The sequence below is a fragment of the Diorhabda sublineata genome, chromosome 4, assembly GCF_026230105.1.
Source record: "Diorhabda sublineata isolate icDioSubl1.1 chromosome 4, icDioSubl1.1, whole genome shotgun sequence".
NCBI lineage: Eukaryota > Metazoa > Arthropoda > Insecta > Coleoptera > Chrysomelidae > Diorhabda > Diorhabda sublineata.
The window spans coordinates 1,334,792-1,361,421 of NC_079477.1; the positions used below are offsets into that span (position 1 = coordinate 1,334,792).

Below are 26,630 nucleotides of genomic sequence, written 5' to 3' on the forward strand. Positions count from 1 at the left end.
TAAATTGAGAAAAATCATCACAAAATGTAATCACAACTGGTTTTCTATGAACAGAGACCTAAAATTGAGAAAAATCATCACAAAATGTAATTACAACTGTTTTTTTCTATGAACAGAGACCAAAAATTGAGGAAAAATCATCACAAAATGTAATTACAACTGTTTTTTCTATGAACAGAGACCAAAAATTGAGAAAAATCATCACAAAATGTAATTACAACTGTTTTTTCTATGAACAGAGACCAAAAATTGAGAAAAAATCATCACAAAATGTAATTACAACTGTTTTTTCTATGAACAGAGACCAAAAATTGAGAAAAATCATCACAAAATGTAATCACAACTGGTTTTCTATGAACAGAGACCTAAAATTGAGAAAAATCATCACAAAATGTAATCACAACTGTTTTTTCTATGAAGAGAGATCTAAAATTGAGAAAAACCATCACAAAATGTAATCACAACTGTTTTTTTTCTATGAAGAGAGATCTAAAATTGAGAAAAATCATCACAAAATGTAATCACAACTGTTTTTTCTATGAACAGAGACCAAAAATTGAGAAAAATCATCACAAAATGTAATTACAACTGTTTTTTTCTATGAACAGAGACCAAAAATTGAGAAAAATCATCACAAAATGTAATTACAACTGTTTTTTCTATGAACAGAGACCAAAAATTGAGAAAAATCATCACAAAATGTAATTACAACTGTTTTTTCTATGAACAGAGACCAAAAATTGAGAAAAATCATCACAAAATGTAATTACAACTGTTTTTTCTATGAACAGAGACCAAAAATTGAGAAAAATCATCACAAAATGTAATCACAACTGGTTTTCTATGAACAGAGACCTAAAATTGAGAAAAATCATCACAAAATGTAATCACAACTGTTTTTTCTATGAAGAGAGATCTAAAATTGAGAAAAACCATCACAAAATGTAATCACAACTGTTTTTTCTATGAACAGAGACCAAAAATTTGAAGAAAAATCATCACAAAATGTAATCACAACTGTTTTTTCTATGAACAGAGACCAAAAATTGAGGAAAAATCATCACAAAATGTAATTACAACTGTTTTTTTTCTATGAACAGAGACCAAAAATTGAGAAAAATCATCACAAAATGTAATTACAACTGTTTTTTCTATGAACAGAGACCAAAAATTGAGAGAAAATCATCACATAATGTAATTACAACTGGTTTTCTATGAACAGAGACCTAAAATTGAGAAAAATCATCACAAAATGTAATTACAACTGTTTTTTCTATGAACAGAGACCAAAAATTGAGAAAAATAATCACAAAATGTAATCACAACTGGTTTTCTATGAACAGAGACCAAAAATTGAGAAAAATCATCACAAAATGTAATTACAACTGTTTTTTCTATGAACAGAGACCAAAAATTGAGAAAAATCATCACAAAATGTAATTACAACTGTTTTTTCTATGAACAGAGACCAAAAATTGAGAAAAATCATCACAAAATGTAATCACAACTGTTTTTTCTATGAACAGAGACCTAAAATTGAGGAAAAATCATCACAAAATGTAATCACAACTGTTTTTTCTATGAACAGAGACCTAAAATTGAGAAAAATCATCACAAAATGTAATCACAACTGTTTTTTCTATGAACAGAGACCTAAAATTGAGAAAAATCATCACAAAATGTAATCACAACTGTTTTTTCTATGAACAGAGACCTAAAATTGAGAAAAATCATCACAAAATGTAATCACAACTGTTTTTTCTATGAACAGAGACCTAAAATTGAGAAAAATCATCACAGAATGTAATCACAACTGTTTTTTCTATGAACAGAGACCTAAAATTGAGAAAAATCATCACAAAATGTAATCACAACTGTTTTTTCTATGAACAGAGACCTAAAATTGAGAAAAACCATCACAAAATGTAATCACAACTGTTTTTTCTATGAACAGAGACCTAAAATTGAGAAAAACCATCACAAAATGTAATCACAACTGTTTTTTTTATGAACAGAGACCTAAAATTGAGAAAAATCATCACAAAATGTAATCACAACTGTTTTTTCTATGAACAGAGACCTAAAATTGAGAAAAATCATCACAGAATGTAATCACAACTGTTTTTTCTATGAACAGAGACCTAAAATTGAGAAAAACCATCACAAAATGTAATCACAACTGTTTTTTCTATGAACAGAGACCTAAAATTGAGAAAAACCATCACAAAATGTAATCACAACTGTTTTTTCTATGAACAGAGACCTAAAATTGAGAAAAATCATCACAAAATGTAATCACAACTGTTTTTTCTATGAACAGAGACCTAAAATTGAGAAAAATCATCACAGAATGTAATCACAACTGTTTTTTCTATGAACAGAGACCTAAAATTGAGAAAAATCATCACAAAATGTAATCACAACTGGTTATAAATTCCGATAAACATCTCGAGGAATTATCATCTCCACTATTTACCAATTAAAACATCGAATCTTAAACCTAAATGCATTTGTATTGGCCGAAACTGTCGGAAGGCGTATGTACACAATTTCTTCGAAATATTCCCGCTAGACAATCTGATATAAGCAGTGGCGTGGCTTAGTGAGATTCGTTTAATTAATAAATTCGCGACACTAGAAGTAATAAAGCAAAAGATAAAAGATTATCCAGAATATAGAAACATCGTTCGATGGATTATTTGCGTCAGATAAAAGACTAACGAAGGTCTGGGAACTGGAAGCGAAGACTCTTTCGTGCCCAATGATTTATTAATATGTTTTACTTGTAAAAAATTTATAGTTTCTGCTTTCAAATTTCGTTTTCCAGACAAAAAAGCGAATTTGATACGAAAACGGCGTACAGTTCATGTCTGGTATCCTTGTTTAAACCAAACGCCCTCACATTTTACTCGTCTTTTTACGTTCCTACGTCTAAGATCATCATCTTCCCAAGAATCGTGGATACATTAGATTGAAATTATTGAATTATAAAAAAAAATGTAAATATCTTGGATTATTTTGGTATTTTGTTGTAGATTGCGGGTAGCGGTGGCAGAGGTATGTTCTGCTATCATTGCCCGCCAACTTTACATCCCGGAGCGCCCCAACCGAGGCTACCAACTTTGGAATACCCATTCACACCAACACATCCATGTAAGTAACTCCTCAATCAATTTTCAGCCCTCGATAGTTCTTCAAATGTACTGGACATGTCTATCATCAGAGACATACTGTATATATAAAGAAAAATCCGTCAATTTTCCTATTAGAGTGATTATTAGTCATTGCTAACATCATAAAGTCGGTCTTAATAAAAATTCCTAGTAGTATAGTGAATATTTGAAGGGGGGTTTACCCCCGAGAGATTGTAGACCCTTAATAGGAAATTTCACCACCACATGCCAGGCTTGGGGTGGATTATCGTAGTTATCATATTAGTTTTGACCTCTTTCCAAAGATAAAGGCGGCGGACAACCTGTTATTATCGTCCATTATCCTATTTGCTTAAATATTATCGAATTAGATCCCGGAAAATTTTCTATCGGTAGTTTTTTATAATCGTTTTACTTCTCAATCCTTCTAAATTTTCTTCACACACTTTTATCTATTGTTTTCTTAAAGAAATCCACTAACTAACTCCGTTAAGTGAACTCGTTTATATAACCAAAACGAATTTCTAAAAAATTCTAGAAAATAAACGAACAAATAACAACTACTGTCAGTAAATTAGTGAAAAAGTTTAACGAAACTAGTTTAGTGGAAGATTTATCCAAGTCAGGGCGCAAAAAATGCATCAACTGAAAATCTTTAGATGCTAGCAGACTTTTAGACGACAATTCACTCGAGTACTGGACAAATATCCAAGGAATTTGACACTATTGACAAGTATTTCTATGTTTTACGATCATGTAACTTTTTGTATTAATCGAAACGTAAATCGGCATAATTGTGGATACTGGTCACGTAACCATCCTCGTTGAACGCGTAGATCCACACCCAATAGTTGTGTTGCTTGTGGGTAAACGTGAACAAGCACGTCGATGGTACAAAAAAAGGCAGAAATACACTCAGGAACATTTTTTAAAAGATTTAATGGTATCTGAAGAAGCAGACTTTTAAAATTTACTAGAATTGGTCACGCCATCGATTTACGTATAGAAAATGAAAAATAATCAATATTTCTTATAGATTTCGAAAAGCGGAAACTATACAGGGTGATCGATTTGAAATAACAATATTCTTTATTTTTCCTAAAAAAGGAAAGATCTGACAACAATGTAAATACCACCATAACACACTTGAGCACGAAAATTTTATAAAAATCGAGATAATTGACGCACAAGTGAGTAAAGTAAAACATTTTTTTCACCACTAGGAGCGTTTTACGAGTTATTTTACTCACGAGTTTCATACACAATTTTTTCTACGTCATTATTTACTAAATGCAATCTCTGTTTATAACTTTTGCTGTAGTTGAGCGTTTAGTAATTACGTGACTAAGTTGGCGCGTCGGTCATTTATTGGAAACTTATTTCAAACTCGATTTTCTCTTTTTCTCTTAAAAGAATTTTCGTGACGGCCGAGCCGACGACATAAAACATATGATATTTAGTTAGAGTATATTTGGCATGTTGTAAGCTCCTTCCAAACCCAATAATCCTAACGAAATTTGTGTTACATGAAGTTATCTCGTTTCAAGACTAAATTCACTTCGAAAGTTTCCAACTTTGACCCGCGGTCACTTCTAATCTCTTCAGAGACGTCCAGCAAATACAATTATATATTTCTAATTCAAAAATATCCATAAAACGTGTTTAATCTTAAAGAAAACAACTATTTGCAGTTTGGAGGTTAGACGGGGATGCGGTGTTGCCATTTGTGGCTCCTCTAGTTTCCTGGTAACTCAAAATATGCACACTGCACTACAACTACTTTATTTGATTTTTCTATAGCTTTAGATTGTGTTTATCATCGTAATATTTTAATAAACGCGCCGCAGTACTACGGTTTCAGGTTTATAGTCATATTTTACCAACAGAAGTCACCTTGTAAATCAATAGAATGTGGAGCACCTCAAGGATCAGTACTTGGCACTATTTAATGTTTATCAACGACACAGCTTTTCATTTCGAAACGATTTTTATCCATATACTCCACGTTCAGGGTTAGTTGAAGGCTCTATACTGTACAATGCGCAAAAAATGCACAATCATTTGTCAGTCGGACATATTTTACTACAATTTGCAAAACAACTTTCGGGGAGGTCCTCGTATATCGTTTGGTGCATTGCAATTGATATTTCAAAGGTTTTATTGACGAATTTTAATCAAAATTACTGGATTTCTAAGTATATTTACGATGGATTTAATCTGGATTAACCACTACATCGATACGAAATGTAATCGTTTTTTTTTTAAATACTTTTCCGATAACTCCCGTATATATTATTAATTTTTTCGATATAAGACAATGAAATTATCAAAAAATCACGATACGGCGACGAAATTTGTTTGTTAATTAGATAAATAAACACCTAACCTAACACGAATTATCGAAAACAAATGTCACTGTCATTTCTTCTTCTTTTTTATGTAAAATTATGTCTAAACATATCTCGTTTCATCCACTGAAGGCTTTATTGACGAATTTTAATCAAAATTACTAGATTTCTAAGTATTATTACAATGGATTTAATCTGGATTAACCACTACATCGATATGAAATGTAATCGTTTTTTTTTAATACTTTTCCGATAACTCCCGTATATATTATTAATTTTTTCAGTATGACAATGAAATTATCAAAAAATCACGATACGGCGACGAAATTTGTTTGTTAATTAGATAAATAAACAACTAACCTAACACGAATTATCGAAAACAAATGTCACTGTCATTTCTTCTTTTTTTTATGTAAAATTATGTCTAAACATATCTCGTTTCATCCACTGAAGGTTTTGTTGACGAATTTTAATCAAAATTACTGGATTTCTAAGTATATTTACGATGGATTTAATCTGGATTAACCACTACATCGATACGAAATGTAATCGTTTTTTTTTTAAATACTTTTCCGATAACTCCCGTATATATTATTAATTTTTTCGATATAAGACAATGAAATTATCAAAAAATCACGATACGACGACGAAATTTGTTTGTTAATTAGATAAATAAACAACTAACCTAACACGAATTATCGAAAACAAATGTCACTGTCATTTCTTCTTTTTTTTATGTAAAATTATGTCTAAACATATCTCGTTTCATCCACTGAAGGTTTTGTTGACGAATTTTAATCAAAATTACTGGATTTCTAAGTATTATTACAATGGATTTAATCTGGATTAACCACTACATCGATACGAAATGTAATCGTTTTTTTTTTAAATACTTTTCCGATAACTCCCGTATATATTATTAATTTTTTCGATATAAGACAATGAAATTATCAAAAAATCACGATACGACGACGAAATTTGTTTGTTAATTAGATAAATAAACACCTAACCTAACACGAATTATCGAAAACAAATGTCACTGTCATTTCTTCTTCTTTTTTATGTAAAATTATGTCTAAACATATCTCGTTTCATCCACTGAAGGTTTTGTTGACGAATTTTAATCAAAATTACTGGATTTCTAAGTATTATTACAATGGATTTAATCTGGATTAACCACTACATCGATACGAAATGTAATCGTTTTTTTTTTAAATACTTTTCCGATAACTCCCGTATATATTATTAATTTTTTCGATATAAGACAATGAAATTATCAAAAAATCACGATACGACGACGAAATTTGTTTGTTAATTAGATAAATAAACACCTAACCTAACACGAATTATCGAAAACAATGTCACTGTCATTTCTTCTTCTTTTTTATGTAAAATTATGTCTAAACATATCTCGTTTCATCCACTGAAGGTTTTGTTGACGAATTTTAATCAAAATTACTGGATTTCTAAGTATATTTACGATGGATTTAATCTGGATTAACCACTACATCGATACGAAATGTAATCGTTTTTTTTTAAATACTTTTCCGATAACTCCCGTATATATTATTAATTTTTTCGATATAAGACAATGAAATTATCAAAAAATCACGATACGACGACGAAATTTGTTTGTTAATTAGATAAATAAACACCTAACCTAACACGAATTATCGAAAACAATGTCACTGTCATTTCTTCTTCTTTTTTATGTAAAATTATGTCTAAACATATCTCGTTTCATCCACTGAAGGTTTTGTTGACGAATTTTAATCAAAATTACTGGATTTCTAAGTATTATTACAATGGATTTAATCTGGATTAACCACTACATCGATATGAAATGTAATCGTTTTTTTTTTAATACTTTTCCGATAACTCCCGTATATATTATTAATTTTTTCAATATAAGACAATGAAATTATCAAAAAATCACGATACGACGACGAAATTTGTTTGTTAATTAGATAAATAAACACCTAACCTAACACGAATTATCGAAAACAATGTCACTGTCATTTCTTCTTCTTTTTTATGTAAAATTATGTCTAAACATATCTCGTTTCATCCACTGAAGGTTTTGTTGACGAATTTTAATCAAAATTACTGGATTTCTAAGTATATTTACGATGGATTTAATCTGGATTAACCACTACATCGATACGAAATGTAATCGTTTTTTTTTAAATACTTTTCCGATAACTCCCGTATATATTATTAATTTTTTCGATATAAGACAATGAAATTATCAAAAAATCACGATACGACGACGAAATTTGTTTGTTAATTAGATAAATAAACACCTAACCTAACACGAATTATCGAAAACAATGTCACTGTCATTTCTTCTTCTTTTTTATGTAAAATTATGTCTAAACATATCTCGTTTCATCCACTGAAGGTTTTGTTGACGAATTTTAATCAAAATTACTGGATTTCTAAGTATTATTACAATGGATTTAATCTGGATTAACCACTACATCGATATGAAATGTAATCGTTTTTTTTTTAATACTTTTCCGATAACTCCCGTATATATTATTAATTTTTTCAATATAAGACAATGAAATTATCAAAAAATCACGATACGACGACGAAATTTGTTTGTTAATTAGATAAATAAACACCTAACCTAACACGAATTATCGAAAACAATGTCACTGTCATTTCTTCTTCTTTTTTATGTAAAATTATGTCTAAACATATCTCGTTTCATCCACTGAAGGTTTTGTTGACGAATTTTAATCAAAATTACTGGATTTCTAAGTATATTTACGATGGATTTAATCTGGATTAACCACTACATCGATACGAAATGTAATCGTTTTTTTTTAAATACTTTTCCGATAACTCCCGTATATATTATTAATTTTTTCGATATAAGACAATGAAATTATCAAAAAATCACGATACGACGACGAAATTTGTTTGTTAATTAGATAAATAAACACCTAACCTAACACGAATTATCGAAAACAATGTCACTGTCATTTCTTCTTCTTTTTTATGTAAAATTATGTCTAAACATATCTCGTTTCATCCACTGAAGGTTTTGTTGACGAATTTTAATCAAAATTACTGGATTTCTAAGTATATTTACGATGGATTTAATCTGGATTAACCACTACATCGATACGAAATGTAATCGTTTTTTTTTAAATACTTTTCCGATAACTCCCGTATATATTATTAATTTTTTCGATATAAGACAATGAAATTATCAAAAAATCACGATACGACGACGAAATTTGTTTGTTAATTAGATAAATAAACAACTAACCTAACACGAATTATCGAAAACAAATGTCACTGTCATTTCTTCTTCTTTTTTATGTAAAATTATGTCTAAACATATCTCGTTTCATCCACTGAAGGTTTTGTTGACGAATTTTAATCAAAATTACTGGATTTCTAAGTATTATTACAATGGATTTAATCTGGATTAACCACTACATCGATATGAAATGTAATCGTTTTTTTTTAAATACTTTTCCGATAACTCCCGTATATATTATTAATTTTTTCGATATAAGACAATGAAATTATCAAAAAATCACGATACGACGACGAAATTTGTTTGTTAATTAGATAAATAAACAACTAACCTAACACGAATTATCGAAAACAAATGTCACTGTCATTTCTTCTTCTTTTTTATGTAAAATTATGTCTAAACATATCTCGTTTCATCCACTGAAGGTTTTGTTGACGAATTTTAATCAAAATTACTGGATTTCTAAGTATTATTACAATGGATTTAATCTGGATTAACCACTACATCGATATGAAATGTAATCGTTTTTTTTTAATACTTTTTCGATAACTCCCGTATATATTATTAATTTTTTCAATATAAGACAATGAAATTATCAAAAAATCACGATACGGCGACGAAATTTGTTTGTTAATTAGATAAATAAACACCTAACCTAACACGAATTATCGAAAACAAATGTCACTGTCATTTCTTCTTCTTTTTTATGTAAAATTATGTCTAAACATATCTCGTTTCATCCACTGAAGAATATCAGACTTCATAAATGTATCTAGAGTTTGGTAAAGTGTAATTTCATTTATGCGTAACGTAATTACATCTACAGTGAGGATATATATTAATTAAAATCTAATGTTTAATTCAGATGAATTTTATATTTAATCTTGTAATCTGCTCAGCTTTCCGCGAATTAAAACCGCAAGCAAACATCGTTTATTTCGAACGTTCATCAAACATTTACAAAATTTATCGATTTTATATTAAGTGAGTGCCGGATTACGGTTTTTACTATACAGGGAGTATCGAAACTCATTTATACCCGATACCTACTTTAAAAAAAAGAAGAAGAAGAGTTAGGATCTTGATTCATCAGTATTTATCTCAATTAAACGTTACCAGTCGAGTTATTTGTATTTTAAACTGTTAGAAAATATCTTTTCGGATTTGACGTGTCTCCAAATTTTTGCCAGTAAAATTTGAAAGCAATTTTGAACGTTTGCGAGTGGAATTAATACCCAATCTCGCTGTATGTCACACGAAGATCTGTCAATGTCAGTTTACGCAAAACGTCGATGTTTTTTGACAGCTGATTCATTAAATCGAAGCTAATCGATCGGGATACTGCCGATATGTCGAAAATCATGAAAAATCATCCATTTTTTGACCATTTCAAGTATCTACAAACAACTCAATTGACACACGTTCCGTTTAGGTTAGGTTAGGTTACGTTCACGATTAAAAATGACTTTAGCAACGTCAGATTTGACATATACATACCAGTGCTGCCATATCTCGAATGTTAAGTAGCAAAATGTCCCAAAGCGAATAAACTGACGCAGCGGATTTAATTATATATTGTTTTAACGATGCGTATGTGTGACATCATTCGATTGGGAGTAATTTTGTATGCATCGGAGTGTTAATTACCTTTAGTAAAGGTGAAGTAATACCGATCTCAATGTTAATCTCTGTAAAATAATTCTAGCCTAGCTCGAAAGACTCTAATCACAATCGCCGATGGAAAATCACATACAATTTGTGTCGGCATGTATAAAATCATGACATGAAGCGAGAATTTCACAAAGGGTATTGTTTGTATTGCAAATCCACGTATATTCAACGCCCCGCAACGACTGGACCGTATTTATAGTCCGAAAGATGAATGCAAACTTTAATAAAACAATAGTGAGTATTTGTACGACGGAAATTCGAAAATTTTATCAAGATTTTATCAATGATACTTGAACGCCCGAATTTTATCTTTAGGAAAAGCATAAACCGGTATTTAACAAGCTCGATATTGAGTATTTCGGTTTTTTCGGCGAGTCCGTATCTGTATGTCAGCGACAGGTACTCTGTGAACCAGCACGTGTCAGACGTGATTAGTTGTCATTCCATTCCGACCGATCCTTTTGTCGAATGCTATTATTTACTGATTTACTAATTGACGTCGTTCGAATTACTAAAAAAACTATTAGAAAATTTTCGAAATTAACTTTATTTATCAAAAGAATATGCAAAAAGAAGAAGATTTTATCGGTTATCTAAACGGGAATCGAATAGGTTAATCACAATATAACGAATTGTCAAAATCAGCTGATGGCCGTTTAAAAATTGTCGTCTGTCCGGTTTGTGCAAAAATATTCAGTTTCCGTTGTATTAATTTCATTGAAATATATCTTTGAAATTCTCCCGATACCATAAAACAAAAAAAAACAACCTAACTACCGGAAATAATCAAGAAAAACTTAATGTGTACATACGAGAAAGTTGATTATTTACCTCACAACCGCCATTTTGACGTAGATCAACTATTATCTAATTGACGTTTGACGTTTGGATGTTTTTGTTCCATGTCACGCAAATATCGAAAGTTTTATTTATTAAATGATTGTTTTCGTTTTTTTTTTGCAGACACTAGCTATTCTTACCATCCGGCAATTCATGACGATACTTTCGTCAGAAGGAAACAAAGAAGAAATCGGACCACTTTTACGTTGCAACAATTAGAAGAATTGGAAACGGCTTTCGCACAAACTCATTATCCAGATGTTTTTACAAGGGAAGATTTAGCTATGAAAATTAATTTAACCGAGGCTAGAGTCCAGGTAAACCGTCAGAAATTATGAGAAATAATTATTCATCTGTATTTATTTAAAAAAAATATATTTTTTTTCACGAAAAATACGATTGGATTCAATTAATTTTATTGCAACAAAGTATTAAAAAATGTTTGTTTTAATTGACAAAAAATTTATAGTTTCCTATACATTTGCATATACAAGATACAGGGTGTTAAAGTTGAGATATCAAAAATCGTTAAATGACTGATTTTGATTTTTGTTTAAAACATCATACAGTACAAATTGAGCTAAATAGAGTGCTCATATTACTGAAAAATACTGAAAAAGGTTCAATCTATTGGAAAAAAATTTAACAAGTCCCTCAAACTTGTCATTCCCAAGTTACAGGGTGTTAAATTGAAGAAATAAATAATTCTTGAAAGACTGAAGTTGACTTTTGTTTAAAAAAATATTTGGGGCAAATTGAGCCAAATAATGAGCTCATTGTAAAACAAAGTTCTTAAAAAAAGTTCAATCTACTAGTCAAAAAATGATTAGGTCCCAAAAGTTTACCATCTACGAGATACAGGGGGTTAAACTAGACGTATCAAAAATCGTTAAATGACTGATTTTGATTTTTGTTTAAAACATCATACAGTACAAATTGAGCTAAATAGAGTGCTCATATTACTGAAAAATACTGAAAAAGGTTCAATCTATTGGAAAAAAATTTAACAAGTCCCTCAAACTTGTCATCCCCAAGTTATAGGGTGTTAAATTGAAGAAATAAATAATTCTTAAAAGACTGATGTTGACTTTTGTTTAAAAAAATATTTAGGGCAAATTGAGCCAAATAATGAGCTCATTGTAAAACAAAGTTCTTAAAAAAAGTTCAATCTACTAGTCAAAAAATGATTAGGTCCCAAAAGTTTACCATCTACGAGATACAGGGGGTTAAACTAGACGTATCAAAAATCGTTAAATGACTGATTTTGATTTTTGTTTAAAACATCATACAGTACAAATTGAGCTAAATAGAGTGCTCATATTACTGAAAAATACTGAAAAAGGTTCAATCTATTGGAAAAAAATTTAACAAGTCCCTCAAACTTGTCATCCCCAAGTTATAGGGTGTTAAATTGAAGAAATAAATAATTCTTGAAAGACTGAAGTTGACTTTTGTTTAAAAAAATATTTGGGGCAAATCGAGCCAAATAATGAGCTCATTTTAAAACAAAGTTCTTAAAAAAAGTTCAATCTACTAGTCAAAAAATGATTAGGTCCCAAAAGTTTACCATCTACGAGATACAGGGGGTTAAAGTTGAGATATCAAAAATCGTTAAATGACTGATTTTGATTTTTGTTTAAAACATCATACAGTACAAATTGAGCTAAATAGAGTGCTCATATTACTGAAAAATACTGAAAAAGGTTCAATCTATTGGAAAAAAATTTAACAAGTCCCTCAAACTTGTCATTCCCAAGTTATAGGGTGTTAAATTGAAGAAATAAATAATTCTTGAAAGACTGAAGTTGACTTTTGTTTAAAAAAATATTTGGGGCAAATCGAGCCAAATAATGAGCTCATTTTAAAACAAAGTTCTTAAAAAAAGTTCAATCTACTAGTCAAAAAATGATTAGGTCCCAAAAGTTTACCATCTACGAGATACAGGGGGTTAAAGTTGAGATATCAAAAATCGTTAAATGACTGATTTTTGTTTAAAACATCATACATCACAAATTGAGCTAAATAGAGTGCTCATATTATAGAAAAATACTGAAAAAGGTTCAATCTATTGGAAAAAAATTTAACAAGTCCCTCAAACTTGTCATTCCCAAGTTATAGGGTGTTAAATTGAAGAAATAAATAATTCTTGTAAGACTGAAGTTGACTTTTGTTTAAAAAAATATTTAGGACAAATTGAGCTACATAAGGAGCTCATATTACACAGAAATATTAAAAATAGTTCAGACCATTAGGAAAAAAATTGATAGTATCCTAAACTTCGTCATTATCGAGATATAGGGTTTTAAAGTGAAGAAATAAATAATTCTTGAAAGCCTGATGTTGACTTTTGTTTAAAAAAATATTTAGGGCAAATTGAGCCAAATAATGAGCTCATTTTAAAACAAAGTTCTTAAAAAAAGTTCAATCAACTAGTCAAAAAATCATTAGGTCCCAAAAGTTCACTATCTACGAGATACAGGGGGTTAAAGTAGACGTATCAAAAAATGGATAGAGACCAAATTAAAATCAATTCTGTCCAACAATTTCGAAATATCTCAAAATTTCGTCAAGGATATCTCATTCAAAATGAAAAAAACAACAACATATATCAAATCCGAAATGGAATTTTGAATAGAACCTGCGGCAAAGTGATTATTAAACCACGCAGATAATTACCGAGAGTTTGCTCGGCAAACCACAACAGATGTTACCCCCTTATGAAAACTAAAGCGATACAATGTTACGACCCCTAATTCCCAATCCCTCTCGACCTGCCAACCCCAACACGCCACCTAAAGTCTCGTAAACCCTTCAGAAAACATGCCGCTTTCCCTAATAAATATCAATGAAGTCATTATACGTTATTATTCACAAATACCGACGAATAGCTTCGAGGTATTTCAACGATTCACATTTCGGAAAAACGAAACGTCAAATATTCGAACTAATATGGCGGACGAGATATCGATTACTAACCACAATCGATTACTTCAGTTTCGATTCGAAAATTTCGATTAGTAGTTTTATCTTCGGTCTGTATTCATATTAATGAAATTAGTTTATCAATTTGCAGCTATCCCCGCGTCGGTTTATACTATACACCCCTAGACGTACGTCGGGGACGTCCCAACGACGTTCAATTGACATGAGAAAATTCATTCGTAAACTTTTTCATTCGACCGTCACGTAATTCGATACCTTAATTATCGCACATGTATAAAGTGGATTAAACATAGGCGGACGCAAGTTTTTTTATCAAAAAAAAACGATATTTCGCCCACGATTATACGCCAATAAATATATCAGTGAGTGGACTGCAGCCGGTGCACCAGGTTCAAAGTCTCCAAGCCAACTGGAAAGGTTACGGCTTCGGTATTTTGACATTTTGACATGAAATATTGTTTATGGACTATCTCCAAAAGGTAGAGAATCGTTTGAATTCGGAAAACTGGCAATATATGTCGAAGAAAAACCAAGACAATACACGGATTCAGAAGTCGATGGTTAAATCGAACGAATTACACTTCAAATTGATTTCTCATCCACCGTATAGTCAAAATCTGGTTCCCAGTGATTAATATCTATTCGTTGATGTCAAAAAAACGTTCGCGGGTGCAAATTCGATTCAAATGAAGAAGGAATTGATGAAACTGATGAATATTTTGATGCTTGTACAAGCGTGGCAATAAAATCGATTTTCGGCGAAAAAATTTGTTATTTTAATAAATATCTCAGAAATGGTAACTGTTAGGAAAAAAATCATACCTATCATTTTTGTAGAGAATTTCAAGATCTACAACTTTTATTTGAGGTTTTTTTTGATAAAACTCACCGTTTTCGAGAAAAATCCTAAAAATTTTGACCTTTGACCACGAATAACTTTTTTATGTCTAAATTGACCGGGCTATAAATATATGGGTTGACAAAGTTTTTCTATTGGTGTCTCAGCCTAACCTAATCAATTTTGATGACATCTGCGTCATTTTGAGCTTGTTTTGAGACACAAATAGATAGATGGCTTATATGTGTATATCAAGTATAATGTGACTCTTAGAACCGCGATATCTCAGAAATGGTAACTGTTAGAAAAAAAATCATACTTATCATTTTTGTAGAGAATTTCAAGATCTACAACTTTTATTTGAGGTTTTTTTTGATAAAACTCACCGTTTTCGAGAAAAATCCTAAAAATTTTGACCTTTGACTGCGAATAACTTTTTTAAGTCTAAATTGACCGGGCTATAAATATATGGGTTGACAAAGTTTTTCTATTGGTGTCTCAACCTATCCTAATCAATTTTGATGACATCTGCGTCATTTTGAGCTTGTTTTGAGACACAAATAGATAGATGGCTTATATGTGTATATCAAGTATAATGTGACTCTTAGAACCGCGATATCTCAGAAATGGTAACTGTTAGAAAAAAAATCATACCTATCATTTTTGTAGAGAATTTCAAGATCTACAACTTTTATTTGAGGTTTTTTTTGATAAAACTCACCGTTTTCGAGAAAAATTCTAAAAATTTTGACCTTTGACCACGAATAACTTTTTTATGTCTAAATTGACTGGGCTATAAATATATGGGTTGACAAAGTTTTTCTATTGGTGTCTCAACCTAACCTAATCAATTTTGATGACATCTGCGTCATTTTGAGCTTGTTTTGAGACACAAATAGATAGATGGCTTATCTGTGTATATCAGGCATAATATGATTCTTAGAACCGCGATATCTCAGAAATGGTAATTGTTAGGAAAAAAATCATTCCAATCATTTTTGTAGAGAATTTTAAGATCTACAACTTTAATTTGAGGTTTTTTTCGATAAAACTCACCGTTTTCGAGAAAAGTCCTAAAAGTTTAGACCTTTGACCACAAATAAGTTTTTTTTGTCTAAATTGACCGGACTATCAACAAATTTTGTAAGAAATTAGCGTTTAATTAAGCAGAAAAGGCATCGGGGAATTTTCTATTCTTTATCGTCGCACCGATTCAAAAGTCGATGGTTAAATTGAACGAATTACACTTCAAATTGATTTCTCATCCACCGTATAGTCAAAATCTGGTTCCCAGTGATTAATATCTATTCGTTGATGTCAAAAAAACGTTCGCGGATGCAAATTCGATTCAAATGAAGAAGGAATTGATGAAACTGATGAATATTTTGATGCTTGTACAAGCGTGGCAATAAAATCGATTTTCGGCGAAAAAATTTGTTATTTTAATAAATATCTCAGAAATGGTAACTGTTAGAAAAAAAATCATACCTATCATTTTTGTAGAGAATTTCAAGATCTACAACTTTTATTTGAGGTTTTTTTTGATAAAACTCACCGTTTTCGAGAAAAATCCTAAAAATTTTGACCTTTGACCACGAATAACTTTTTTATGTCTAAATTGACCGGGCTATAAATATATGGGTTGACAAAGTTTTTCTATTGGTGTCTCAGCCTAACCTAATCAATTTTGATGACATCTGCGTCATTTTGAGCTTGTTTTGAGACACAAATAGATAGATGGCTTATATGTGTATATCAAGTATAATGTGACTCTTAGAACCGCGATATCTCAGAAATGGTAACTGTTAGAAAAAAAATCATACTTATCATTTTTGTAGAGAATTTCAAGTTCTACAACTTTAATTTGAGGTTTTTTTTGATAAAACTCACCGTTTTCGAGAAAAATCATAAGAACTTTGTACTTTGAATAACTTTTTCAAGTCTAAATTGACCGGACTATAAATACATGGGTCGACAAGTATTTAAATATTTTCGCCAAAAAAAAATTCTTTTACGTAAATTACGAGACAAATCTTTCTATTTATCATTTAATACAAACTAAATTTAGATAATCGAACGGGGAGTAAATTTTCGAAATGCGGTATTTTTAAATCTCTAAATTTTGTACAAAAACTAACGGTACTGTCGTAATCGATAATTTCCATAAAAAAATCCGAACGAATTTGATTAATTTAAATATTTTTTCTGCATCGCAATCACTTAAAAGAAAATATTTTGACAATCTTGAGAGTTTTTCGTGATGTCTCTAAGGGCGGTTCGAGGGTGCTTTACTATTTCACGATTGCCTCTGACCAACCGACTGGGGCGGTAACCTGATACCCCGCTACGGCGTTTTCCTCGCTGGAAAAAGGGGAGAAACTGAATTAAAAGGGACTTTCTCTTCGATATGACATAGACATGCGTTTTGATAAACTCGTACATCCATTGTGGAGGAAAGTTCAAAAGATAAATAGAAAGGGGCGGGTTATTGTGTTAGATTTTCAATGAATATATCATATTGATTCGACGTTTGGATTATGTTCTCATTTATATTTAATATTTCCTCATAATTCTTTTAGAAATTTTATAAAACTACGACGATAAAGAATAGAAAATTCCCCGATGCCTTTTCTGCTTAATTAAACGCTAATTTCTTACAAAATTTGTTTATTTTCCACAATAAAGTGTCTTGTACATAGCAAATATCACAAAAATTTAAGAAAATAACAAATTTTTTCGCCGAAAATCGATTTTATTGCCACGCTTGTACAAGCATCAAAATATTCATCAGTTTCATCAATTCCTTCTTCATTTGAATCGAATTTGCACCCGCGAACGTTTTTTTGACATCAACGAATAGATATTAATCACTGGGAACCAGATTTTGACTATACGGTGGATGAGAAATCAATTTGAAGTGTATTTCGTTCGATTTAACCATCGACTTCTGAAAGAAAATTCCCCGACGCCTTTTCTGCTTAATTAAACGCTAATTTCTTACAAAATTTGTTTATAGTCCGGTCAATTTAGACAAAAAAAAACTTTTTTGTGGTCAAAGGTCTAAACTTTTAGGACTTTTCTCGAAAACGGTGAGTTTTATCGAAAAAAACCTCAAACTATTGATAAAACTCACAGTTTTCGAGAAAAATCCTAAAAGTTTTGACCTTTGACTACGAATAACTTTTTTAAGTCTAAATTGACCGGGCTATAAATATATGGGTTGACAAAGTTTTTCTATTGGTGTTTCAACCTAACCTAATCAATTTTGATGACATCTGCGTCATTTTGAGCTTGTTTTGAGACACAAATAGGTATATGACTTATATGTGTACATCAGGCATAATATGATTCTTAGAATCGCGATATCTCAGAAATGGTAACTGTTAGAAAAAAAATCACACCTATCATTTTTGTAGAGAATTTCAAAAGCTACAACTTTGATTCGAGGTTTTTTTTGATAAAACTCACCGTTTTCGAGAAAAATCCTAAAAGTTTTGACCTTTGACTACGAATAACTTTTTTAAGTCTAAATTGACCGGGCTATAAATATATGAGTTGACAAAGTTTTTCTATTGGTGTCTCAACCTAACCTAATCAATTTTGATGACATCTGCGTCATTTTGAGCTTGTTTTGAGACACAAATAGGTATATGACTTATATGTGTACATCAGGCATAATATGATTCTTAGAATCGCGATATCTCAGAAATGGTAACTGTTAGAAAAAAAATCATACCTATCATTTTTGTAGAGAATTTCAAGTTCTACAACTTTAATTTGAAATTTTTTTCGATAAAACTCACCGTTTTCGAGAAAAATCCTAAAAATCTTGACCTTTGACCACAAATAACTTTTGTAGCACACATAGAATCGATGGGTATTTCTAAAACTTTATTTGTAGTAGTAAACCCCTACTTCCCACTAATATCCTGCTTTTCGAGGATTTTTGTTATTTTAAATGTTAATATTGACCGGACTATTAAGGTAAAACTGAAAACGCGCTAAATTTCTTTCATTATCAATTTGAGGTTAAGTTTCCATTTATGTCATTATTATTTAGTAAGAAACCATCAATTATAGCCTCAGAAAAGCCTCTATTACTAAAGATATCTTATCATCTGGTTCAAAGTCATCGTTTGTATATTCTACGATGTTTAATTAAGACCACAAGGAATTCCAAGATTTTTTCCTTCAATTGACACCAACTTTCAGCCAATGGACAAACAGGTAGGTTATTCTTCTTCTTTTTCTCATGTCCTCTTCTCATTGGAGCTCGGCAACCACGTTTTTTAGTCAGATACCAGCGTTTTGTCTAGTGTCGTTTACCAATACAAAACCAGACTAATCAGCATTTAAATTTGCCTTGCAGATTAGCCAATTATGGTTATTTTGAGTTGACTTGTCTTTAAATGTTTCCAACTGGCAGAAAACTCCGTCTACAAACCACGCAAACATCTTCGAATTGGGGATTTGTGGGAGTAGATTCGCCAGATCAAGTTTCTGCGCGAGAAAACTTCCTCGAGTTCAAATCCTCTTAGAAATAGTCAGATAAACGCGTTTACTTGCTTTCGACGTCGAAATCGTGACGTAAAAACCAACATTTGAGTCAAAAACGACCCGAAAAAGCGATCGAAGTTGTTTATTTCGGTTTCTCAACACAATAATAAATAAATGTTATTTGTTATTATCACACCTCGTATATTACAAACGAATGTAAACCGAAAATTGAGAGTTTTCTTTAGTTTCGTTCTCTAGACAATAACATAAGATATTTCGAATTAAATGGACTGTAATATGACACCTGAAATGTCCATTTTCAGTGCTGCCAACCGATCCCGCCACCCCGGGGACCATTCGACGGCAGTTCTACCAACTGCTTTACAACGCGGCCACGTGCCTTCGCCCGTCTTCCTTAACGTCTCTCAGGAACTTTTCCTAAAAACAAATCATATTTGGTTTCGAACCGGAAAAGTTCTCGACTTTCATTAAATTCCGAGGATCCGTCACTTTTTATTTGATAGAATCGACGGGGAACGGCTACAACTCGAAAAATCTTTCGAAGCTTAGAAATTCTTGTTTCTAATTTGCGATATACACCCGGTAAACGCATTAGTAAACAAAAGACAAATAAAACAATTATGAATCGCAGTCCTTTATATATTGTTTCGTCGAGTTGGGAGTAATATTTATAAGGGAAAACAAAAGCTTCGGGTCCCAATTAGAGAATACAATGCTCGAAATCGTGAAGTGGTGCTTCGAGTCGCGCCAATGCCATCACGTGTTTTTTCAAGTGCCCTCGCTTGTCATTTAACAAAGACTATCGCAGAACTGATGCACAATGAAAACTCGATATTATCACCAACAATTCTAAATTGCAAAAGATCTGCTGATATAAACATTCTGGTCGTCCCAATCGAGTGATTAATATCAAAAAATCGGCACTAAGAAATGATCTAATTAGTGATTTTGCCAAACCTCCACGTGCTCGGGACCTGGGGCTTCGTATCCTCGAAGACCCTCCCTAAATCCGAACGCTGGTTGTGGATGACTTCCAAGCAAACAGATAAAAAGCTTTCAAACTTTTACGGATCAAGTTTTGCACCAGCAGTTTTCTCTCTGTGATGTTCGGAAAGATTTTTCGTAATTTGAAGGGTGCAGGGTGACGTTATTGGGATCTACCGGCATTTAATCACGGTGTATCCCAAAAACAAACCGATGATCTTGAAGTCGTCGTTGAAAACTTTGGAAATCTTCTGGAAAACGTTAGATCTTTGCCTGGTGGTAATAAGCTCCAATGTTGTAAAGCTAGCACCAAGAAGTTGTGCTTTACATCTTCCTTTCGTAATTGCTAGTACTTTTCGGCTTGATTTACGACAGAAAATCCAAAATAATGAGGATACTCAAGTCCATTGATCTGCGAGTTCCACTCCAGTTCCACTTATTCAAATTTTTTGTCTAAAGTGGACTGGAAAGTTAGACCTGATCTTTGGAAGCTGTTGGAGCGTTTTGACTGAGCTTGCTGACAAAAAATATCATCAAAACCAAAGCTTGGTTTCATAATTATTCTATATATTCGTCCCAGGAAAAGGAATTCGTGATTTCAAGTCTAAAAAAGTCATCCGAGTGGACTACACGTGATTAACCGCGTAGAAAGACGCGCGCAATTCCATTGGCAAAATTTTTGCGTGGAGGATACCCGGAACTGTGATTAGCTAATCCCAGCTCAATGGAAGAGCCTTTTGGGATCAAATGTTTGCGTGGACGATACCCGGAACTGCGATTAGATGATCCCAAGTCAATGAAAGAGCCTTTTGGGATCAAATTTTGGCGTGGAAGATACCCGGAACTGTGATTAGCTGATCCCAGCTCAATGAAAGAGCCTTTTGGGATCAAATTTTCGCGTGGACGATACCCGGAACTGCGATTAGATGATCCCAAGTCAATGAAAGAGCCTTTTGGGATCAAATTTTCGCGTGGACGATACCCGGAACTGCGATTAGATGATCCCAAGTCAATGAAAGAGCCTTTTGGGATCAAATGTTTGCGTGGAGGATACCTGAAACTGTGATTAGCTGATCTCAGCTCAATGAAAGAGCCTTTTGAGATCAAATTTTCGCGTGGACGATACCCGGAACTGCGATTAGATGATCCCAAGTCAATGAAAGAGCCTTTTGGGATCAAATTTTCGCGTGGACGATACACGGAACTGCGATTAGATGATCCCAAGTCAATGAAAGAGCCTTTTGGGATCAAATGTTTGCGTGGAAGATACCAGGAACTGTGATTAGCTGATCCCAGCTCAATGAAAGAGCCTTTTGGGATCAAATGTTTGCGTGGACGATACCAGGAACTGTGATTAGCTGATCTCAGCTCAATGAAAGAGCCTTTTGAGATCAAATGTTTGCGTGGAAGATACCAGGAACTGTGATTAGCTGATCCCAAGTCAATGAAAGAGCCTTTTGGGATCAAATGTTTGCGTGGAAGATACCAGGAACTGTGATTAGCTGATCTCAGCTCAATGAAAGAGCCTTTTGAGATCAAATTTTCGCGTGGACGATACCCGGAACTGCGATTAGATGATCCCAAGTCAATGAAAGAGCCTTTTGGGATCAAATTTTCGCGTGGACGATACACGGAACTGCGATTAGATGATCCCAAGTCAATGAAAGAGCCTTTTGGGATCAAATGTTTGCGTGGAAGATACCAGGAACTGTGATTAGCTGATCCCAGCTCAATGAAAGAGCCTTTTGGGATCAAATGTTTGCTTGGAAGATACCCGGAACTGTGATTAGCTGATCCCAGCTCAATGAAAGAGCCTTTTGGGATCAAATTTTCGCGTGGAGGATACCTGAAACTGTGATTAGCTGATCCCAGCTCAATGGAAGAGCCTTTTGGGATCAAATTTTCGCGTGGAGGATACCTGAAACTGTGATTAGATGATCCCAGGTCAATGAAAGAGCCTTTTGGGATCAAATTTTCGCGTGGACGATACCCGGAACTGCGATTAGATGATCCCAAGTCAATGAAAGAGCCTTTTGGGATCAAATTTTCGCGTGGACGATACCCGGAACTGCGATTAGATGATCCCAAGTCAATGAAAGAGCCTTTTGGGATCAAATGTTTGCGTGGAGGATACCTGAAACTGTGATTAGCTGATCTCAGCTCAATGAAAGAGCCTTTTGGGATCAAATTTTCGCGTGGAGGATACCTGAAACTGTGATTAGCTGATCCCAGCTCAATGAAAGAGCCTTTTGGGATCAAATTTTCGCGTGGAGGATACCCGGAACTGTGATTAGCTGATCCCAGCTCAATGAAAGAGCCTTTTGGGATCAAATTTTCGCGTGGAGGATACCTGAAACTGTGATTAGATGATCCCAGGTCAATGAAAGAGCCTTTTGGGATCAAATTTTCGCGTGGAGGATACCCGGAACTGTGATTAGCTGATCCCAGCTCAATGAAAGAGCCTTTTGGGATCAAATTTTCGCGTGGAGGATACCTGAAACTGTGATTAGATGATCCCAGGTCAATGAAAGAGCCTTTTGGGATCAAATTTTCGCGTGGAGGATACCTGAAACTGTGATTAGCTGATCCCAGCTCAATGAAAGAGCCTTTTGGGATCAAATTTTTGCGTGGAGGATACCTGAAACTGTGATTAGCTGATCCCAGCTCAATGAAAGAGCCTTTTGGGATCAAATTTTCGCGTGGAGGATACCCGGAACTGTGATTAGCTGATCCCAGGTCAATGAAAGAGCCTTTTGGGATCAAATTTTTGCGTGGAGGATACCTGAAACTGTGATTAGCTGATCCCAGCTCAATGAAAGAGCCTTTTGGGATCAAATTTTCGCGTGGACGATACACGGAACTGCGATTAGATGATCCCAAGTCAATGAAAGAGCCTTTTGGGATCAAATGTTTGCGTGGAAGATACCAGGAACTGTGATTAGCTGATCCCAGCTCAATGAAAGAGCCTTTTGGGATCAAATTTTCGCGTGGAGGATACCTGAAACTGTGATTAGCTGATCCCAGCTCAATGGAAGAGCCTTTTGGGATCAAATTTTCGCGTGGAGGATACCCGGAACTGTGATTAGCTGATCCCAGCTCAATGAAAGAGCCTTTTGGGATCAAATTTTCGCGTGGAGGATACCTGAAACTGTGATTAGATGATCCCAGGTCAATGAAAGAGCCTTTTGGGATCAAATTTTCGCGTGGAGGATACCCGGAACTGTGATTAGCTGATCCCAGCTCAATGAAAGAGCCTTTTGGGATCAAATTTTCGCGTGGAGGATACCTGAAACTGTGATTAGATGATCCCAGGTCAATGGAAGAGCCTTTTGGGATCAAATGTTTGCGTGGACGATACCCGGAACTGTGATTAGATGATCCCAGGTCAATGAAAGAGCCTTTTGGGATCAAATTTTCGCGTGGAGGATACCCGGAACTGTGATTAGCTGATCCCAGCTCAATGAAAGAGCCTTTTGGGATCAAATTTTCGCGTGGAGGATACCTGAAACTGTGATTAGCTGATCCCAGCTCAATGAAAGAGCCTTTTGGGATCAAATTTTTGCGTGGAGGATACCTGAAACTGTGATTAGCTGATCCCAGCTCAATGAAAGAGCCTTTTGGGATCAAATTTTCGCGTGGAGGATACCCGGAACTGTGATTAGCTGATCCCAGGTCAATGAAAGAGCCTTTTGGGATCAAATTTTTGCGTGGAGGATACCTGAAACTGTGATTAGCTGATCCCAGCTCAATGAAAGAGCCTTTTGGGATCAAATTTTCGCGTGGAGGATACCTGAAACTGTGATTAGATGATCCCAGGTCAATGGAAGAGCCTTTTGGGATCAAATGTTTGCGTGGACGATACCCGGAACTGTGATTAGATGATCCCAGGTCAATGAAAGAGCCTTTTGGGATCAAATTTTCGCGTGGAGGATACCCGGAACTGTGATTAGCTGATCCCAGCTCAATGAAAGAGCCTTTTGGGATCAAATTTTCGCGTGGAGGATACCTGAAACTGTGATTAGATGATCCCAGGTCAATGAAAGAGCCTTTTGGGATCAAATTTTCGCGTGGAGGATACCTGAAACTGTGATTAGCTGATCCCAGCTCAATGAAAGAGCCTTTTGGGATCAAATTTTTGCGTGGAGGATACCTGAAACTGTGATTAGCTGATCCCAGCTCAATGAAAGAGCCTTTTGGGATCAAATTTTCGCGTGGAGGATACCCGGAACTGTGATTAGCTGATCCCAGGTCAATGAAAGAGCCTTTTGGGATCAAATTTTTGCGTGGAGGATACCTGAAACTGTGATTAGCTGATCCCAGCTCAATGAAAGAGCCTTTTGGGATCAAATTTTCGCGTGGACGATACACGGAACTGCGATTAGATGATCCCAAGTCAATGAAAGAGCCTTTTGGGATCAAATGTTTGCGTGGAAGATACCAGGAACTGTGATTAGCTGATCCCAGCTCAATGAAAGAGCCTTTTGGGATCAAATTTTCGCGTGGAGGATACCTGAAACTGTGATTAGCTGATCCCAGCTCAATGGAAGAGCCTTTTGGGATCAAATTTTCGCGTGGAGGATACCCGGAACTGTGATTAGCTGATCCCAGCTCAATGAAAGAGCCTTTTGGGATCAAATTTTCGCGTGGAGGATACCTGAAACTGTGATTAGATGATCCCAGGTCAATGAAAGAGCCTTTTGGGATCAAATTTTCGCGTGGAGGATACCCGGAACTGTGATTAGCTGATCCCAGCTCAATGAAAGAGCCTTTTGGGATCAAATTTTCGCGTGGAGGATACCTGAAACTGTGATTAGATGATCCCAGGTCAATGGAAGAGCCTTTTGGGATCAAATGTTTGCGTGGACGATACCCGGAACTGTGATTAGATGATCCCAGGTCAATGAAAGAGCCTTTTGGGATCAAATTTTCGCGTGGAGGATACCCGGAACTGTGATTAGCTGATCCCAGCTCAATGAAAGAGCCTTTTGGGATCAAATTTTCGCGTGGAGGATACCTGAAACTGTGATTAGCTGATCCCAGCTCAATGAAAGAGCCTTTTGGGATCAAATTTTTGCGTGGAGGATACCTGAAACTGTGATTAGCTGATCCCAGCTCAATGAAAGAGCCTTTTGGGATCAAATTTTCGCGTGGAGGATACCCGGAACTGTGATTAGCTGATCCCAGGTCAATGAAAGAGCCTTTTGGGATCAAATTTTTGCGTGGAGGATACCTGAAACTGTGATTAGCTGATCCCAGCTCAATGAAAGAGCCTTTTGGGATCAAATTTTCGCGTGGAGGATACCTGAAACTGTGATTAGATGATCCCAGGTCAATGGAAGAGCCTTTTGGGATCAAATGTTTGCGTGGACGATACCCGGAACTGTGATTAGATGATCCCAGGTCAATGAAAGAGCCTTTTGGGATCAAATTTTCGCGTGGAGGATACCCGGAACTGTGATTAGCTGATCCCAGCTCAATGAAAGAGCCTTTTGGGATCAAATTTTCGCGTGGAGGATACCTGAAACTGTGATTAGCTCATCACCTTGTATATTTCATTTTATATAATATATAGTGCGGTTCGTAAGTTTTTGTCTGAATATAATGATGAATCTAGAAAGAAAATTGACCCCACTGCGTGCATATTTTGTAAAATTGAAACCGTTCCGTCACTGTTGAGAAATTTCAATTTTCCTTCAGCACTTTCCAAGCTTTATAAAATCACTTAGTGAAACGTGTGATTGAAATGAATTTGATTTTGTAGAAAAGCGTATCCGAAAGTATATGGAAGTGATTTAAGTACTTTTCAATTTAACCGGTTGATTCATAATTCATTAACGTTATAAGGCCTTTCAGTTTGACGTTTTAAAATTAATTTTAGTCTGCCATGTACTTCAATTAGGAAAAAAGTATGTTTATACAGGGTGTCCAACGACGACTTAAAAATATCTGTATATGGCAAAATACTTATAGTAGAATCGTAAAACTTACTACGTTTGGGTTTTCGAGTATGATCTTTTTAACTAAAATATTTTTAAAGATGGCCGACTTCCGGTTCTACCGGA

General features: G+C 33.9%; 1 protein-coding gene across 1 annotated transcript in view; it reads left to right on the plus strand.

Moving 5' to 3' along the window:
• LOC130443487 (dorsal root ganglia homeobox protein) overlaps positions 1–26,630 on the plus strand; it is a 106,253-nt gene that overhangs the window by 15,136 nt on the left and 64,487 nt on the right. The window contains exons 2-3 of the mRNA XM_056778155.1: positions 3,036–3,153; positions 11,409–11,602. Coding sequence (XP_056634133.1) covers positions 3,060–3,153; positions 11,409–11,602 — 288 coding nt within the window. The 5' untranslated portion in view covers positions 3,036–3,059. The remainder of the gene's footprint in view (positions 1–3,035; positions 3,154–11,408; positions 11,603–26,630) is intronic.